We start from the raw sequence: 21804 nt of genomic DNA on the forward strand, positions 1-21804 counted from the left end.
TGCACGATAAACCATACAGCCATTTGTAACGTATTAGGAACAGGGATTATACTCACAAATAAATTGCTACCTAAGGGCCCGTATACATAATAGTCTTAATTATAGGCTCCGACTTATATTTACCTAGTCTGACAATCAATTTTCTAGAGAAAGCAAATCATGTCGAATTAATGAAAAGCGATCCTTGTTGAGTTATCTCTCCATTGAATGCGATTGCTGTGTGATAAGAATCTTTGGTACATTGTATTACACTATTTCGATTCCTGTCTTAAATCTGAGTCTATTATTTAGACTCAAAACGTAGACCAATACGGGTCCAATGGTCTAATATAATTATCTAAATCGGTCCCGTGGCCGACAATAAATTACGCAGGAGAACAACGATTATAGTTTTCAAAGTTAAATAGAAAAATATGTTGTCCGTTTGTTGTTGTCGGAATCTTAAGTTAACAACAAGCTGGAAATGTTGTGTACAAATCAAATAAAATAAAGATTTCAAAACAGTAAACAATTGTTGCATTACCAAATTTATACATGGGAACTAAATAATGAAACATTTCAATACTGTATAACATTAAGGCAGTGTAAGAATACATTGTTGTTTTATTTCTTAATGTATATTTTGTATATATATATATACACACAATTTTCTTCGTGCAAATAAGTACATATTCACATACGAAACGCATGTGTTTAACTTAATTTCATAAATATACGGATATAATGCTATTCCATTTTTAAATTATTCATGAATACATTTAATCATATATACAAAAAGCTAACATGAACATACAGAAAACATGCCAAAGAAATACGTCCCGATAAAAAGGGGTAAAACAGTGCAGTACGACGAGGCGCAGCTGCAGGCCGCTGTTGACGCTGTCCGTGAGAAGGGCTGGTCAGTAAGGCTAGCGGCCGACCATTACCACGTACAGCGGTAAACCCTATGGGGATTGCGTGTCTGGTCGCTTTGAAGTTGGAGTCCGTCGTGGACGCCCGCCGCACATCCAACAGGAATTGGAGGCTAAGATAGTTGATTCCGTCATTGTTTACAGGGAATATAGCCAAGCCGATCCGATTTTTCTGTAGATAGGTTAAAGTCTATCTGATTGCCGTTCCTTTCACCCAACGCATAAAAAACACTGATACGATATTTCGTATAGTTTGCATTTAAGTATTTCATTTAGACGCAGTTGTCTTTCCACACATTTTTATCACACATTTATGACTACTTGCGTTTCTTGGACAATCTAATCACAATACTTTACGACAGAAAATTTAAGCCAGACTTATACATAAGGGAGCCGGCCGATGTCTGATCTATATGAGATAACTTGACGCTCAAATGGATAAGAAAGGGATCACCACAGCAGGTTGCTTATATACAATGTAAACTTCCGCTGTTTAATTGTTGTAACATGTTTGTTTAGGAAGCATAGGCAAAATAATATGGAATCCAATTTTGAAATAAAAATCGTCTGAAAATAGCGCCGTTGACTTTTTAATCGAAGAGTATAGATGACATCAAAGTCGAAGAAGTGATTTTCTAGACACATGGAGATAACTGAGGACGACACATACAATTAAGTAAATAATAAAACAGCAAATAAGCATCCCACGGAGGCAGATAATATCTTACTTAAAAGTCAACAGATAGGTTCAGGCTAAAAATCGTATTTTCTAAAGGAATATAATTGCATCTCTGTCCGATTAGATGTCTTGCATGTGAATGTTTATTTCAAATGTAGTATGTGCTGTGATAGAAACCAACTTTGCACCAATATATTTAAAAAGAAAATAAATGCATTTAATTAACTAAAAAAGCTAAAACGTTGAACACAAAATAGAAAATAAATTATTAAACACATGAAAAAATGAATGCATGAACTGGCTGGCTGCCTGGATGGCTGCAGGGAGGGAGGGAGGGAGGGTGGGGGGAGGGAGGTAGGCAGGCAGGCCGGCAGGCAGGAAGGCAGGAAGGAAGGCAGGAAGGAAGGAAGGAAGGAAGGAAGGAAGGAAGGAAGGAAGGAAGGAAGGAGAAGGGAAAGGAAGAAGGAAGGAGCGTGCGTAATGTGCGGTTGACCTTAGGGGATTGGCGGGGGAGGATTGAGGAGGGTCCCCCCATCTCCACCTTGGCCTCTCCGGGCCTTCCCGACTCCTTCCGTCCGCCCCCCGTCCTTCCTTCCTTCCTTCCTCCTTCCCGCACCTTCCTCTTCTTCCTTCCTCCCTTCCTCCTTCCCTCTTCCTCTTTCTGTTTCTTTCTTCTTAGTGCCTTCTGTCTGCTTCACTTCCTTCCTTCCTTCTCCTTCCTTCGTTCCTTCCTTCCTCTCCCGTCCTGCCTTCCTTCCTTCCTCCTTCCTTCTTCAGGCCCTTCCGTCCTTCTCCTTCATCCTTCTCCGTTACTCCGTTCCTTCCTTTTCCGACTTCCTTCCCCCGTCCTTAACCTTGCCTTCCTTAGGTTTTGATCGATCGTGGATCGATGGAAAACGAACGAAAAACTCATGAACAAAACGAACGAACCAATGAACCCAACGCACGAACGCACAAAGCTAACGAAAAAACAAAAGGAAGGACGAACGGATGGGAAAGAGAATGACGGAATAAACGAATAAAAAAATTATATACACAAAACAAGCATAACACCTAATGATTGAATAAATGAATGAACGAACGAACCAATGAATGATCGAACGAACGAAAATAAGAATTAACTAAAGAACAAACAAAAAAAGAACGAAATAACAAAAGAACAAACAAACGAACAAACAAACGAACGAACAAACAAACGAACCAAAGAACGAACGAACCAACCAACAAACAAACGCACGAACGCACCAACAAACAAACAAACGGATGGACGGACGGACGGACGGATGAAACGATAAATGAATGAATTAATTAATAATTAGATAAATAGATGTTGGATAATAATTAAAAAATAATTTAATAAAATGACGTTCTCACTTCTTGTTTATTTTTATTTTTTTGCTATTTCATACTTTAATATAATTTAACTACATGTATCAACAAATGCATAGTGTTTAAGGCGTTTTTAGCATAGGTGCAACGCACCTATGCTTCAGGTATAAGCTACATTTCGAAAACCGACATGGAACGGTTGACCATTATGAAGCCTTACCTGATAAAAAATCAGACGAAATATCTATTTAATATAGTATATGGTAATTCTTACAATTTTTTTTTTGAAACGTTTTTCTAACGTTTTCTTCCAAGAATATTGCTGACACCGTTTTTAGTGAATTTTTCTAAGACCGTTTTACGTGAAAAAACCTTCTAAGAAACTTAAACAAATTTCGTTCGTAAAACAATTCTGTTCTTGTTGATAGTGACCTCACACCTACTTTCTATTTCCTTTGTTTACTGTTCTGGGAGAGGTCAAATGTTTACATAACTGAATTCATAAGGCCCTGGTTTAAGGATATGTAACATTTCATCGGTTAATTATAAATAGAAATTAACATATTCTCAGCAGTAAGTGGGGCATAAAGCACTTTTATTCTATTGAAAATGTGTAAAAAAAGGCGGAGTACGATGAATGTTTTCTGATTTATGACATGGATTCTGACCTGCCTTTCTATCGATTTGATGAAGTAGAGTTTGAAAGTAATAGAGATGTGTTAATAGAAGTTAAAATGATTTACTTTGAGCCAGAAATTAACGTTACGAGTAGAGCTAACGGTTTAAATGTGGCATCGGATTTAATGGATTCGCGCGAATTCTGGACGAGTGTTGTGTCTGTAAAATATTAAATGGAAAGCTGTAAATATATCAAGTCGGAAAAGAAAACGGATGGTTGCATAATAGTGTGCGTGAAATAATGTAATTCTACGTATTTATTTTCATAGTTATGTCATTTTGTAACCATTCACATTCGTCACTATTTGGAATTCCCGTTTCTAAAAATAGAACATTTTGGTAGCAACAACAAGGGGGGGGGGCGACTCGTGATGTCAGAAATCGTTAAGGTTACAATATACTAAATAATTGAGTCATGAAGGTGAAGGGCTGTTCTCTCTAAACAAATCATCATATTTTCCTCGAAGGCATGTTATACACTTTAGACTGTTGTTCTGGTTTTATCGTTTGGAGATATTGATAGAGTAAGCATAGGTGTTCACTACTAAATCCCTGAAATAGGATAAAGTTGGAGATTAAAGTAAAAAATGGCACTGCAAAAGGTTACAATCCACTAGAAAACGGCCGAAAAAAAAAGGTGCAAATACAGTCGATTTTGATTTGAGTCGAATTCTTTTTTGGTTTGAACATTACATATCTTTTTTATTGCTTAAATCGATTTAGCTAAGAATTCCCGTCAAGAAAAGGTATGGTTATGGGGGTCTCTATGTGCAAAATGTTGTATTTATTTTCGCTCAAAATTGTCGCTTTTACATCGAAACATATAAAGGAAACTATTTAGTATATTTTGACCTAAACATTTACTTCAGCAGCAACTTCTCTGTTTCTTGCAACTATGCTTTCAGCGCCATCGGCGCTCTCGTTCTTAATCGAGAAGAACCGTAGCCTAATCACTTTTCCTTCGTTATCTATAAATAGACTATTTATTTATAGATCTTTGAGCCAGGTTATCTAGAGGCTAACGCCATGCCAAATGGTATGATGGTATACCATTGCCTGTCCGTACAGGCTAACTCCGTTAATCTTTGGCCTGTTGAACAGACTAACTCGAGTCGTATCGGGTGATTTCATAAATACTCCATTGTCTTGGTTCGAATCTCTTTCTAATTGGACCCATATTAACGTTTCCCATCGCGAAATGTGATCAATCCCGTTTCACTTTTTTGTTGGAAATTTGTGCACAAAATTTCCTAGTGCGTTCGTGGGACAGAAGAACACTACAACAAATGAGTGTTTTGAAAATGGCTGGCGCAGAAGCGACAACCGAAATTCATTAATTGCTGAATAAGCAAGCAATAATGGAAATAAAAACATCAGACATTGGCAAAATTGTCCCATACAGTTGGACATACAATAGTCCAGATAATTAAGTTTGATGGACAAAAAAATCTGAGACTTGTGATAATATCAACATAGCATCTGTATTATGCATGCAAGTACTAATTATAGTAAAATAAAACATCGATTTTAAAATGCAAAACCACAGAAAAAATACACTGTAAATCATAACGACGCATAAGAAAGGGTTTGCATGGTGGTAAAAATTACGGTTCAGAATCAATAAAACTATTTTGTTATGAATCCTGTTGAAGAATGATGTAACTTCCGTTGTAAATTAGTAGGTTACAAAGCAGAAATAATCTGTAATCGAAGGTTACATACCAGCCACGGTATTAGCAGCGAGGGAGAACGCTTAAAATACAAATAGATTTAACTCCTGCGTTTTTCTTTTATAAATTTCGCTCTCCTTTTTTAAAGTGATATTATGCGCATTTTTTCACTGTTGAATTGAGCTGAAAAAAAATTAACAGGTCAAAAGAGTAAGTTGAAATGAGGTAACTGACCAATTATCTGCAACTCATCTTGCCACCAGTTGTTTTAAAAAAATTATATTGGATATTTGTGGTATATTGATACATTGTCCAAGGGAGATAAATCTTGTGAGTATGCTGCAATAGAACTGTAATAGTTATCTACCAAATGACGTAAGCTACTTTTCAATAAGAAGTTATGGTTGGTATGATTATGATGAAATCAATAGACTAAATAAAACCATTGAAACAGAGTAATGACTTGTTTCTGCGTTTATCCTGTGTTGTAAGGACACCACAAATTTGGCGACGAGGACGAAACGAATCTACAATGTTCAGTGCATCCTAAGAACTAACTGTCAAGCGGTAAATACGTGCAATGGCGACGTACGGCCGAATTAATGAATTCGACGAACAGACTGAAGATTGGGGTCAGTACATTGAACGTTTAGGCCATTACTTCGTAGCAAACGAAATTGACGATAATGGAAAGAAACGGGCCATATTTCTATCAGTTTGCGGTAGTAAAATCTACAAACTCATGTGTGATCTGCTGTCAACAGCCAAACCTGGTGATAAAACATTCGCTCAACTGGCTGAAATTGTCAAAAACCATTTACAACCCAAGCCATCCGAAATCGTACAAAGATACAAGTTCCACAGTTGTTTCAGAACGAGTGACCAATCAGTATCAACCTATGTTGCTCATTTACGTCATCTTTCTGCTGACTGTAACTTTGGAGACACTTTAGAGCCTATGTTACGAGACAGATTGGTTTGTGGGGTAAACAATGACCGGATTCAGCGACGGTTACTGGCTGAGCGTGAATTAACTTTTGAAAGGGCATTAACAATAGCTCAGGGAATGGAACAGGCAGAGCAGAGTGCTGCAGATCTACAGAAAAATGAGAAATTGGGTGCAAATAGTCATTCTGTAAATAAGGTCAAACATGACAAACATTCCAACTATGCAAAGAAGCAGACTCCTCCATTGAAATTGTGTTGGAGATGTGGGGGGAAGAAACATACTCCTCAAGAGTGTTTCTTTAAAGACAGTGAATGTTATATTTGCAAGAAAAAGGGGCATCTCAAGAAGAAATGTAAAGAAGCCCAAGAAGGTACTTCATCAAAGAACAAAAGTAGTTCAAGATACAAAAAGAAATCAAAGCATCTGTACTTAGATGGAAAAGAAGACAATAGTTCAGACAATGAGTATACCTTTTATAGAATGAATTCAAATAAAAGAGAGAAACCCATAGTTGTGAATTTTCTGTTAAATGGCATATCAGTCCCCATGGAAATAGATACGGGAGCTTCCAAGTCAGTCATATCGCGAAAGACGTTAAAGAACATAGACGGGAAAATGAAGCCAACTCATGTTAAGTTAAGGACATACACGGGGGAAGAGATACCAATCGTGGGCGAAACCATGATACGAGTATCCAGCGGAAACCAAACGCGCGATTTTACAGCGATCGTTGTCGAAGGCGATGGTCCAGATTTGGTCGGAAGAGACTGGCTTCAATCTATACAACTGAACTGGCATAGTATTTTTAAAACGCTCGAAAGTACTGATGAAAACGATTTAATTCGTGATTTTGAAGGCATTTTCGACGGCGAAAGAGGTACTTACCAGGGAATTAAAGCTAAGATAATACTTAAAGATGGGGCACAGGCCAAATACTTTAAGGCAAGAGCGGTACCGTACGCACTTAAAGAAAAAATTGGTAAGGAACTGGATAAGTTAGAGACAGAAGGTACAATAAGGAAAGTACAATACTCAGAATGGGCAGCTCCAATAGTGCCAATAGTGAAAGAAGATGGAAGTATCAGGATATGCGGGGATTATAAAGTAACCATAAATCCTGCGGCACAATTGGACAATTACCCCATTCCAAAGACTGAAGATTTATTCGCGAACTTGAAAGGAAAATACTTTTCCAAGTTAGATCTCAGTAACGCGTACCAGCAGATTGAATTAGATGAAAATTCAAGACAATACACTACAATCATTACTCACCAAGGACTTTACGAGTACAATAGACTTTGCTATGGAATATCTTCAAGTCCAGGAATATTCCAAAGAGTTATGGATAACATTGTACAAGGGCTAGAAGGAGTAAGGGTGAGAGTAGATGACATTTTAGTAGCGGGAAATACTGTGCATGAACACAACACAAGAGTACGCGAGGTTTTTAAGAGACTTCAAGAAGCAGGAATGAAACTGAAGAAAAGTAAATGCATCTTCATGGGTAAAGAAGTGATATATCTTGGACATAAAATATCAGAATCAGGGGTTGAACCACTTAAAGAGAAAATTCAAGCAGTGGAAGCAATGGAAAGACCCACTGACAAGAAAGAGCTACAGAGCTATTTAGGGTTGATAAACTATTATTCGAGATTTCTACAAAATATCTCGACAGTGTTAGCGCCAATGTACTTACTTCTTCAAAAAGGAGAACCATTCACCTGGGGCAAACAACAAGAAGAGTCGTGGATTAAGTCTAAAAAACTATTAGTTGAATCAGACCTTCTAGTGCATTATGATCAAAGTAAGGAAGTCATACTTACATGTGATGCGTCACAATATGGAGTGGGAGCGGTATTATCTCACAAAATGGAAGATGGTTCGGAACGACCGATTGCTTTCGCGTCCAGAACATTAACAAAGAGTGAAAAGAATTATAGCCAGATAGAGAAAGAAGGACTAGCTATTATTTTTGGGGTTAAAAAATTCCATCAGTACTTGTATGCAAACAAACAGTTTTGTATCATTACGGATCATAAGCCTTTGTTAGGATTGTTCAAAGAGGGCAAAGGGACATCAATGATGGCTTCGGCAAGAATCGTTCGTTGGTCATTAATATTAAGTGCCTACAACTACATCCTTGTGCATAAGCCTGGATCATGCATAGGGCATGCAGATAGTCTGAGTAGATTTCCGCTAAAAACGGAAAATAAGGAACCACCAGTACCAGGGGAGACGATTCTGTTAATGAACTTCCTGGAAACAAGTCCCGTGACTTCAAAACAGATTAGACAATGGACAGCTAGTGATCCTGTTTTGAGTAAGGTGAAAACATACATTCTGCAAGGTTGGCCATTTGATGTTGACAATGACTATAAGCCATACTTTAACCGTCAAAGTGAACTGAGTGTGGTTAGTGACTGCATACTTTGGGGAACAAGGGTAATCGTACCACCACAAGGTCGTGAAATGTTACTAAATGAACTACATGATGGACATATTGGCATGAGCAAGATGAAAGCACTAGGACGTTCATATCTATGGTGGCCAAATATGGACAAAAACATCGAACTTAAAGTAAAAGAGTGTCATACTTGCCAAATCAACAGTAAGACTGAAACCAAAGGACCATTACATTCATGGGTTTGGCCTGGAAGACCATGGTCAAGAGTTCATATCGATTATGCTGGACCGTTCATGGGGAAAATGTTTCTCGTGATTATCGATGCGCATTCGAAATGGATGGACGTATATCCAACTTCAACAGCGACATCAGAGGCAACTACCGAGTTGTTACGACAATCATTCGCTACAAATGGATTACCAGATGTCATCGTTTCGGACAATGGAAGTTGTTTTACCAGTGACGAATTTCAAAAATTCATGACGCTTAATGGTATAAAACACATTACATCTGCGCCATATCATCCATCAACCAATGGATTAGCGGAACGAGCGGTTCAAACATTCAAAAATGGAATGAAAAAGCAAGGAGCAGGTTCAATACAAACGAAAGTATCAAGATTCTTATTCCATTATAGAACAACATGTCAATCTACAACTGGACAAACACCTGCAGAGCTGCTGCTTAATCGGAAGCTGAAAACTCGTTTGGATTTAATTCAACCAAATCTCAGAGAAAGGGTAGAGAGGAAGCAGTGCCAACAACAAATTAACCATCCCTGCAAGAGTAAAAGTGAATTTCAAGAAGGTGATCATGTGTATGTTAAGAATTACGGTGTTCATGGTGATAAGTGGTTAAAAGGTCATGTAATTGAGAAAAATGGTTCAGTGTCATTTAAAGTAAAGTTGAATGGTCAAAATGTGGTAAAAAGGCACATAGATCAGATGAAAAAGTGCTACGAAAATGAATCAAGTGAAAATGAGTGGGAAAAGAATGTTCCTTTTCACATTGATGAGTTGGAAAAACAACGCGATCAAGTGATTATTCAGGACCAAGAGACTCCCAAGGAGAACACTGAAATGGTAACCGACCAAACACAAACAGTCGAGAAGTCTGCCAGACCAATCAGAGAACGAAGGAGACCTGTCAAACTGAAAGACTATGTGTAGACAAGAGCTGTTTGTTATACAATGTTTTCAAACTTTGTGTTAACTGAAGTAATAATGTTTTAAGTTACTATTTGTTTAAGACAATTAGAACAAGGATAGTTCTGCTTAGAAATCCTAACTGTTTCCAAATGTTGATTTATAGTTTCAATATAAAAAGTTAGTTTCTGGTTTTCAAAAGTAAACTTATGAAAAATCTAAGGAGGAGGATATGTGGTATATTGATACATTGTCCAAGGGAGATAAATCTTGTGAGTATGCTGCAATAGAACTGTAATAGTTATCTACCAAATGACGTAAGCTACTTTTCAATAAGAAGTTATGGTTGGTATGATTATGATGAAATCAATAGACTAAATAAAACCATTGAAACAGAGTAATGACTTGTTTCTGCGTTTATCCTGTGTTGTAAGGACACCACAAATTTTATGAATGTACAGTCCTCTAAGCCGAGCAGAACTGTCTTTTTAAGGATCGGAATTAGTATTCGTGTGTCGTATGAATAGATATGAACGAATCTGCACTAAAACTAAATTTAGGTTCACATCGTACATGCAAGATCAGTTGTCAAACGAAAGTACGGTTGATATTCAAATGCATTATTTTTTTTCATTTCCAGGATATTGTTTTAGTATGTTGATTCTGCATTAACAAATATATGTGTATATGAAGTGAAAACACCAAACATAATCAACGATTGCGATAGACACCTATAAACATAGCATTTACTGTTGGATGCGCATAATTTAACATTAAAGTGGTCAAAAATGCTGAAATAATATTTGAAGAGTAAACTATTTGTATAAAAAGTCAAAGTGCACAACAAATTGAGGTTAAATAGATATTTTTATCGAAATTTCAACAGAAAGTTACGCTTGCTCAACGCGCGTCATATAAAGCCTATTTACAGGAGACTAATTACTTTTTTCAAGGTAAGAAACAATATAAGCCAAAATGGCGACCAGGATATACGATATGTACATGTATCTAGTGGATTATTACGGATATAACCGATGTATTACGATTACAATTGGAGTCATGAAGTCAGACAATAAAGCTCATGCATTTTATTAAAACATGTTTACGAAAAGTATCCTTTCCACATACCACGACCGCCCTCTGTTAAATTCCGTAGTTTTATAGACTTTCAGATATCTGTGCGTACGCTTGCATCGGGCTACGAAGGAGTTTGTAAAGCTGCAGATAAGAAGGCCCGATTTTGAAAGTGTTAAAGAGACACCGACGATCTGTTACCTTGAGTCATGCGGCAGACACGTTAGTATTATTTGGCGTCATTTGAAACTGCTTGAGCAAAGTACATCGTCACAACTAATATTATCATTAACAATTACATCGCTGTTAAACACAAAAATCTAAGACATCTGAACGCGTAAACGTGAAAGCGACGAAATTACTTCATATGAAGAGTAAATGTATCTCAGCAATATTTTATTCAGTCGCTGAGCAGTATCTTTGAAGTAGAAATTCAATGAAAGTTTAAACTAGCCATTCAAATATGTTGACCTCACTTCGTTTGCACTGATAATGCCCTTGCATTGCAGTTACAAAACAACTCTGAGTGATTCCCATTTGTGCGCGTTGGTCGCTTATTTGAGAATGTAGCTGTTTACTGTAATTTGATATAAGATATGAATTAGTCCTGTGGACGTCAATAGTAGTATACATGGTTATATAATACGACTAGTATGCATATTGTTCTAACGAAAACCAATCAGGGTCCGTTATCGAATTGTGTATTGACCATTAAACTGCTTTTGGGTATGGGCGTCACGTAGAGGAAATACATTTTCTACTAGTATATGATTAAGTGTTGTCGAACAATATACGCTTTTTTTAAGGTAACTTTCAATTTCAACTTTCAATAAAAACATAACTAAAGAAATAATCTCTTAATTGACATCTTGCCGAAGAACGTAGATACAGGTGATGTAGCTGGATACACGTACATCGCCGTGTACTGTACATACTGCTGTTGGATAACTTCATTCGTACCAACCAGCGGAAGTATATATTTAGGTCGCACCAATTATATTTGTTTCAAACATGAGCGCTACGTTCTTATGATGGTCTGTCCGCCGTTCGTTGTCAACATTAACCTTGTTAACTATCTAGATGTCACATGTATTGCCAATCTTCATGAACTTTGGTCAGAAAATGTGCCCAAATGATATCTCTACTGAGTGATTACATTGGTCTCGGGGTCAAAAACTATGTTAATACGCCGAATCATCTGGGGGTAAAAAACTGTGTTAAAAAGCCGAATTATATATATATATATAAAAGCTTATGAACACTCTTGATGTTTGTATTTTTCTTCACTCTTGATGAAACCTGCTCAGAGCATTTTTGAATAGACATCTTAAGCGAGTTCGAAATTGATCCGGTCATTTTTAAACATGGCCGCCAGGGACTGAGCAGTTTGTTTCATATGGACATAATGATTCATTGTGAACATTTGAGAAGTCACATGTTTTTATAATCTTTATAAAACTGACACAGAATTTTTTTGTTATGATATCTCGGTTGAGCTCCAAAATAGTTTAATGTTAACAAAACTTGCTCAGAACAAGGGTTCTTATAACATCGCGGCTGAGTTTGAAAATGGATCGTGACCATTATAAAACATGCCCACCAGCACCCGATTGTATAAACGCTGGTTAAAGTTACCGCTCGGTAACATTCAAACCTTGGTAAGTTTGCGGTAATTCAGGTATAGTAACCTTCAAGGTAACTCGATTGTATAAACACGATATACCGCAAAGTAACTTAACCGCGCATAGTGGAATTTAACCACCGGTAACTTTAACCAAAACATCCCCACAATGCATTTTCTAATGACGTAATTTTCGCGCGAAGTGTCACGCTTATAAACAGTGACGTGTATTTTTTTTTAAATTCATTTACAATAAAATAAAGTGTAAATTTTAAGTATGAGTTCAGCAAAATGACCAGGGACAAATTGATAATGATGTCGGGATTTGCATTATTTAGCGGAATCCCTGGTGCTTCCAAACTGCAAGAGGGTGCTTACAAAGACGTCTATTCTTCTAGTTGTTATAGATGTAACATAAAAATTATACATGGTCGTCGTAACATGCTAGACTATTCTTCTAATGTGGCTTATGTTTACAATAAACTTACTTACTTTCTTGTACAATAAGGGAATTTACCATAGACAAATAAAACATTGTTCAAGTTTAAATATATCTTTGTATGCAGAAATCTGCAAATGCAACCGAGTTCACCAACGGCTATTATTTGTGTCGTGTTCTGAGAAAACTGGGCATAATGCATGTGCGTAAAGTGTCGTCCCAGATTAGCTTGTTAAGTTCGCACAGGCTAATCAGGGACGACACTTTCCGCCAAAAATTGATTTTTGCTAAGAAGGGACTTCATTTTAACAAAAAAATGTCATAAAAGCGGAAAGTGTCGGCCCTGATTAGCCTGTGCGAACTGCACAGGCTAATAATGGACGACACTTTAAGCACATGCATTATGCCCATTTTTTTCAGAACACGACACATTTGATAAACTGCTCCGGTTTTATTTAACAGCAGTCATGTACATAGAGACGAAAAAGAAATTTTATTGAGTTCTCATTTGAATATAATGATATGATGGCATAAGGGTCTTTATTTAACTATGCTAAAATAATTATCAAAGACCCTAGATGCAAACTCGTCAATTATTGAATTAAATGGATTATTTATGGATTTTAAAGGAATATTAAAAGTAAGATACTAGTTCGAACGTGTTTTGTTTTTTGTTTGTACTTTTGTTGTTCCCTTTTCTCGGAGAAATGATTTTAACATGGGCGCCATTGATGCATCGGATCACACACATAACAGAATATAAAAAAAAAACACGTTCTGTGCGTCCTTAAATTCGTCGTCCGAAGTCGGAAATCGTATTGCCCTGTAAATTAAGTCAAATAAAGTGTCAGTCGCTGCAATTTGTTGTTTACTCGTCGAAATTGTGAAGGTCGTCGATGGTTAGCTTTTATAATGTCGCGCGCCGCGGCCATTTTGTGTAAGTTACCTCTCGATTACTTGTACTTACCCACCTAGGGAAGCAGGGTATGTTTTACTGGGTTTTAACCGATCGGTATAATTAACCAAATTTTATACAAACGCTTACCGACCAGTAACCAACATGTTACCGACTTTTAACCGCCGGTATGTGGTTAACCGCCGGTTTAACTGTTGATACAATCGGGTGCAGGAGGCTGGGCGGGTTTCCTCATTTGGAAGTAAAGATTCACTTTCAATTCTCTAGAATGCTTCAATTGTTTGTCAAAAGTCTAAAAGTTTTCCCTTTATGATATAGTAAAATTGTTTGATAACTCGAGGAGTCAGCATTTGTTGTCCAATATTCATGAAACTTTCTCAAATAATTCATTCTAATGATATCCAAGCCGATTCCGAAACTGGTTCCGGTCTGTTAAAACCATGGCCACCACGTAATTTGTTCAGAATATTCGTTCTAATGATAGCTCGACCAAGTTTGACAATGGTTCCCATCCGTTGAAAAAAATGTCTACAAACATACGGTCAGGTTTCTTTATATGACTGTATTAAAATATTTTGAAAACATTATAGGTCACACGCTAAAACATATAGCATACATATTTAATCAAATTCAAATGATATTTCTGCCAAGTTTAAAAATGGTTCTGGATTTATTAAAAAAATCCCATCGGTTCTCATGTGACCTTGGACCCTTTTTTTAATTAATTTTTAAAAACAAGCGATTGGTTTTCGGTAAAATAAATGTGATAAGAAACTAGTGCCTTTTTTGAATTCGGGTTTATCTAGTATTTTTGTAGACTGCAGTATATATCGATCAGGTTTGGTGCGTTTATAGAACATATCCTCACGAGCGTATGTAAAACTTAAAACGAGAATAAACAAACATACTTTGGTGTAATGTTTGCTCAGAAGTCTGACCGATCAAATACAAATTCTCAAGATACGGAAGTCTTTATTAAATATAATTTTCAATTAAATTGAATGACAAATACGTTACCTTTTGGTTAACCACAACAAATAAATATAAAAAACAACAACACATAATTGGAAAGTCATATTTAAGAGTGCGTATTCACGGCAAAAGATGTACACCTGCGCAAACACTGAATATGGGGTTGCTGTGAGATAGCCATATTACTGTGTACGTTTGTACAATATTAAAGTTATTTTTTCGAGTGAGTTTAAGATAAACAAATATTTTTTCTCAAAAACATGTTTTTTTATGCTGTCGAAATTTTGAATTTATTGATAGTGTTGGTTTAACGAAACAAATTGCGCATGCGATGAAGCAAAAGTTAGGTACTACAGAAACAAACTAACTTATAGTTTTCTGTTCGTTAAAAAAGAGACATATTTTATGAAGTGTCCGCCTGTTTCGCCCTCTCTAAATCGGCCTATGGTACCAATGATTAACGTCAATCTATAATAATGTGAAAAGTAAGTCTATTACGCGCACTAGCATGTTCATATTTATTGAACTCTAACATCACGTGTATTTATGTCTACATTTAATTGTATACATTTACGAATACAGAGGAACGGTAGTTCGTAGTTTATAACTAATGGCAATCCCCGCATGTTCTGGGACAATCGAGGCGGTGCTGCTTAGTACAAGCCGTCAGAGGATCAATAGCACAGATGAAACCGTGATCCGAACATCGAGAATGGGTAGTGCGATGGCTAGTGTGATAATGGGTAGTCGTGGTGGTGGGGCGAGCAGTAGTTGTTGTTGCCGCTAAAATAGCAACACTCGAAAATACATATATTTTATCAATATGCATACGCACATAAGTGGTTAACAAAACTAATATGCGCTGTTTATATTGCCCTATTCAAAAAAGTTGTGACGTATTATGTTCATTGTCCGTCTCTCTCTCCGTACGTCTTAGCGAAGTTTTCTTATCAGTCATAACTCTGATTCGAAATAACTATCCACTTATGTCCACAATCATTTGACGATGTGTAGCGTGTAAAACCTCCTATCTTTGACGGCATACTAAGTGGCCAAATGTCAAATCAGGCTATTAAACAGTTATCACCTTGACAATTCCTTTCTCAGCCATTATATTGAATATATGATGGATTTTAAAAACAAAATGCCATATATGGAATGCAAAATATGACGACGTGTCGCGTGTAAAACTCTCCCTAACTTAGTGGTAAATGTCACACTATGTTCAAATATCAAATATGGCCATGAAATAGCGTGTCCTCTATGTAACGTTTTCTTTCATTTTAAAAATAACGTACCACTCAAGACCACCACGAGGAGACGGCGTATGGTGTGTAACACCAATCTCCCTACATCATACTTCAAGGTCATACTTAGGGTTCAACTGTCAAATTTGGCCATCAAACACCATGTTCTGGCTGTTACTGTGTCATTCATCATTAAAATTATAAATAACTCACTTCAAATGAACAAACAGCACCCGATTGTATAAACTTACAGTTAAACTGGCGGTTAACCACATAGCGGCGGTTAAAAGTCGGGAACTTGTTGGTATCTGGTCGGTAAGCGTTTGTATAAAATTTGGTAAGTTAAACCAATCGGTTAAAACCCACGTAAAACATACCCTGCTTTTATTTGGTGGGTAAGTTCAAGTACTGCGAGGTAACTTAGACAAAATGGCCGACATTATAGAAGTTAACAATCGACGAGCTTGACTATTTCGACTAGTAAACAGACAATTGCAGCGACTTACCCCGGGGGGGGGGGGGGGGGTAACTTCCTATATACGGGTATATAGGGGTGTGCCGATTTTATGGGGTGCGTTTTTCGACTAAAATTAAAGATATGGGTATTGTTTTTAGCATCTAAGTATAGATATGGGTATTGAAATCAGAAATTTGCTTGTATATAAATGCATATAGATTTGAAAGTATCAGTATCAAAATGGGTATGATAAATGCCATTCTTGTATATAAATGGGTATCAAAAAGTAAATTTCAGTAGCGGGAAAGATATAATAGCAAATTCAATAAGTATACTGTATTGATTTGAAAGAGATTAAAATTATAGTACCAAATGTGTCCACTTTATCAAATTCTACTATTTAAATGGGTCCAGTTTATCAAACTTCTTGTATTGAAATGGGTCCTCTGTCTCAATGGTATCGTATACAAATGGGTATGCTTTAAAAAAAAATCTTGTATCAAAACGGGTCTACTTTATCAGAGTTCCGGTATAAAAATGGGTCACATTTCGGAAGTCTCAGCGGGACACCCCTACCCTGAAATGTGGGAAGTTCCCCTCTCCCCCCCCCCCCCCCTCGGGCGTCTTACACTTATTTGGACTTTCGTCACAGGGCAGTACGCTTTCCGATCTCGGACGACGAACCAATTCCTAAGGACGCACAGAAAGTGATTTTTATTTCTTTTCGGGGTATGCCGTACGCGATCCGATGCATCGATGGCATCCATCTTAAAAACCTTCATCCGGATGGAGAACAAGGAACGTCAAAAGTACAAACAAAAACAAAAACTTTCGAAAAATTATCTTTCCTTTACTTATGCTTATACTTTAAAATCCATAAATAATACATGTAAAAAAATGATTGACGATTTCTGATTCATGGTCTTTAATAATTTAATTAAATAATTATTATTTAAGCATAGTAAAATTAAGACCCTTATGCCATCCTATCACTTTATTCAAACGTGTTTATGTACTCGATAAACGGATTCGTCACACGCTACGTCATGTACTTTTAATTACTGCTGTTCAAACGAACCAGAGCAGTTTATCAAATAATAACTGTTTTAAAATCGGTTAAAATTGCAGATTTCAGCTGAGCATAAAACATATGTACACAAAAATAATTATATATCGCAAACATTCCAGAACACAACAGACAAATGAACGGATATTGTACACAATGGGACGTTCCAAAATCCAGTGCGGTGCTATTTTTACCATCCTAAACTTAACACATCTCTAACACGAATTAATTCAATCGGACAGCAACTTCTGCAGATTATTTTACGAATTGTGCGATTTTTTTGGCTTTTGTACGGAATAAAAACAATGAACATTGTATGAAAGAAGGAAATTGTGATAATGGACAACTCAAATATGTCAATGCGTGAAATAAGTCGCGTTTATATTAAAACGTCAAAAAGACTAGCATTTTCTTAATTGAAATTTGCAAAATTGGACTTCAGACAGAGAGATTTTCGGAAGTAATTTTAAGTTTATCATTTACTCAGCGCTGTGTTTTGAATGTTTTAAAATCGAAATTTTGTGTACAGAGATTATTTTATAAAGCAGTCATAAAACCGGAACTTACACCCAAATTAGAAGAATACGCATGTTACGATGACCATGTATATGTAATATCAGTTTCAACAACAAGAACAATATGCGTCCTAGCAAGCACTCTCTCGCAGTTTGAAGCACCAGGGATTCCGTTTAACGATGCAAATCCCGACATCATTCCTACTTTTGTTTCGGCGTAAGCTGTATTAAGCCAGCTTTTCACCTTTCCTGACCTTTGTAAGTGTCCAATAAAATTCAAATAAAATTTCCCGCGGCTAGGTACGAATGAATACACTTCATTTATTCCATTGGCTGATTTGAGTATACCACCAGAAGATTGGAAACATATCCACGTCTTTGTAACACTGTTTTACTGCATGAAACAATTTTATTTCTAATGAAAAGGCTTAATAGATAGAACAGTTTTACACTCAATTCTCGACATCAATACAGTTTTGCGTGCACCTTTTATTTTCAGAGAATTACCAGCGCAACGCGTTTATACTTAAAGGCTATGTTCTCATATTTAGTACTTACTTCCATATTCTTGTCAACATGTTAACATGTAAAAGTATAAAGAGCAGTGGAAGCGAGGCCTCACTTTAATACAGTGCATTTCAACCCGCGAGGTATCGGGTCAATTCGCGGCCAGTGAATGAATTTCAGAGTTTATATACAGGTCATCACCGGAGTTCGCGGCCAGTAAAATAATAGTTATATAATTATTACGCTATCCGTGAACTAGGTGACCTGGAATTTTCTTTAGACCAGAAATATGTAGATTCTTAATGTGTTTTCAACAATACAATGATAAATATTATTTTTGATTAATTTAACAATAATTATTCCACCATATTGACCAATGTATTAAGCATGAGCGCGATGATTATCGATACTGTTAATAATCGAATCAAATAGCAATGCCCGACAAACCACTAAAACAGGTTTGTTCGAAGAACGCGCCTATAAATACGGATACTTCTCGTGTGGCATGTTGACTCGTATGTTTTAATTTCACTTCCATTCTTCTTTTGGTTTTCTGTTTTGTATCTATAGTATGACCAGCAATATGTAATAATGTAAAATAAGCCGCGAAAACTCCGCGTAACATCCCGTACTGCGTGTGATGCAGTTAAGAACTGCACAGAAAAAAGACATTCGCTATCCTTGATCTCATTCATTGAACTATCAACGCCGTATATCTTTTTAAAGATATTTCTTGTTCCTAGTTGATGTTGATTATCTTCGGGATGAACGGACCATCCGCTCATCCGTGAAATCTTTTTTGACAGTTTTCACCTGTTATATGTTCGTAAACACTTTTAATGATTTGATTAACTCATAGTTAAAATGTACACTTTTTTATTTTGAAGAGTAATTTGCAAATGAATTGGATAAACATAATACTTGTCTCTATTCATTACAATATGTGGAATATATAAATCACAATACTAATTTTGTTCAATACTTACTAAATAAATACCAACGATTGTTTAATGTTTACATAATAATTATTATTTAAACCGCAGTAATGTACAACTAGAATTATTATTAATATTTCGTATTCTTTTTTTAAATAATTGTTTTTATGACATAAATAAAGTATGTATTGCTTCATTCTTCAAGTAAATATGTAATTAAATTGAAAGGTTCTTTACCATGATGGTACGCTTCTACCTGACATGACGCATTTTGTTTGTTATCTAAGTCGTAGTTTGAGTCACTTGGCGCGAAATATACGTCATTAAAAAGTGCATTATAGGATTATTTTGGTTAAAGTTACCGGCGGCTAAATTCCACTATTCGCAGTTTGGTAACTTTTCGGTATATCGTGTTTATAGTTAAACAATCAATTTACCTGGACGGTAACTAAACCTGAATAACCACAAACTTGCCAAAGTTTACAAGTTACCGAGTGGTAACTTAAACCAGCGTTTATACAATCGGTTACTCTAAGGAAGACTGATGTTCGCGTTTATCGTCCGTTTGATTATCTCAAAGGTCATGGTCACACTTGTAGGTCAAACGTCAAATTTGGCAATAAACAGTCTGTTTGTGACGTAAGCAAGGTGTTGAGAAAAAAAGCGGAATGTGGGATCATCCGTGCCCTTTGGCGACATGTTTTGTTTATTTGTTATTATTCCATAACAAATTCTTTTTTATATGAATTTGTTAAATGATTGTGCTTAGTGCTTACAGTTGTAAAACTTTGCATGTTGAGCGCTGGTTTTGTTTGGTATAAGGATTTTGTTTCGTGTAATGACGTTTATAATTTTTACCCTTTGTATTACATAATAAATATTTTTCTATAATGTGTGACCATTCATAACCTCGTGGTGTGAATTATTGATACATTACACATGTATTCGTAAAATGAATTAATATGATTTGGATGTTACATACGGATGTTGCAACGGTCCGTATCACAGCAGCTGGTGTGAACCGTGCTCGAACTTCGACCAACCATCAGCTCGTTATTGTGAGGAATGCACAGCTGTTAATACACAATCCATTTGTTAAGTAAATATTTGAATTGATTAAACAATTGTATCGAAACGTTGTCGTCAATATGTTTGTATATCATCACCATCGTCATGATCATCATTTTCAACGTTCCTTTAACCGGTCAAGCCTTATTCTGACGGCCTCGACGGCAACTTTCTCTATAGTTGTCTAGAGAACAGTCTTGCACAGCGAGTCGTGTCTGATGAGTGTCAAAACCAAATTCATTTTTCGCCGTTTGATGGTCGCCAGAAGGGCTCTTGTAGGCCAAAAAGAGTTGCTGTCATGTTCCGGTAGAGCTAATTGTTACTCATTGGTTTTATGCTTCACTTTTCAAAGCCTTTTTGTGTCCTGTCCAAAGCATCCAGGACTCGCAGTCGTACAATAGGATGGAGACTTGTAGAGCCTGTAGTTGGCAGGGAAGGTGATGTAGCTGCTTGTCCACAACATGCTCAGTCTGGCAGTCGCCATGGCAGTTCTTATATTCGGACTGAATTGCTCCCAAGTTTTTTAAGCTGGTCACTTCTTCTAGCTTCTTCTTGTTCACGGTGATGACTGCACCATGATTTTCGACTTCCCGTGCTTACCTCCATTCCGTACGCTCCTGTTCTTTCATGAATATGTTAGTGAGGTCGTTGAGTTCACTGATTGTGCGACCATGAGATATATGTCATCAGCGAATGTCCGCCACAGATAGATAAAGAGATGGTCTTGGTGAGTCACCGGCATTATCTTCTTAGGAAGAAGGTTAAACAGGACTGGGGTAAGCAGACATCCTTGACGGACGCCCACTGATGATCTAAAGACGTCAACCTTTTGTGTTTTGAAAAGTACTGCGATGCTGGCGTTTACGTAGATTTCTAAGATGACTTGTACAAGCTTTTCATCAATGCTGAATCCTCTGAAAACCGTCTATCGGCAATCACGCCAACGGGGGTCGAGATATTTCTTTAAGTCGATGAAGTTGTGGAAGAGCTTACGTTGTTGTTGCAGTTGTATCTCCATGATAACTCTGCAAAAGATCTGTTCCACTCGTATTTCCAAGTTTTTAATCCAGCATACTCTTTCGCTATCTGTTTCTCGTACTTAATTGTCAATAGGTTTACGATGATGATAGCATGACTTATCTGAGATGACTGATGAAGCTGATGGTGCAGTAATTCGCGCAAAGCTTGTTGTCGTGTTTCTAAAGGGGGATGACCGGAGATT

General features: G+C 36.7%; 1 protein-coding gene across 7 annotated transcripts in view; it reads right to left on the reverse strand.

Moving 5' to 3' along the window:
• The window catches only part of LOC127881935 (uncharacterized), a 66071-nt gene that overhangs the window by 34872 nt on the left and 9395 nt on the right, over window positions 1–21804 (reverse strand). For 2 of the 7 annotated variants that reach the window (XM_052430173.1, XM_052430169.1), the window contains exon 6: window positions 20497–20587. The exons of 4 other annotated variants lie outside the window; for them this stretch is intronic. In XM_052430173.1, coding sequence (XP_052286133.1) covers window positions 20497–20587 — 91 coding nt within the window. Of the gene's footprint in view, window positions 1–15328; window positions 15571–20496; window positions 20588–21804 lie in introns of those variants that run through there. One more of the 7 variants, XM_052430174.1, reaches the window with a different exon arrangement.

This window comes from Dreissena polymorpha, chromosome 5 (assembly GCF_020536995.1).
Source record: "Dreissena polymorpha isolate Duluth1 chromosome 5, UMN_Dpol_1.0, whole genome shotgun sequence".
Taxonomy (NCBI): Eukaryota; Metazoa; Mollusca; class Bivalvia; order Myida; family Dreissenidae; genus Dreissena; species Dreissena polymorpha.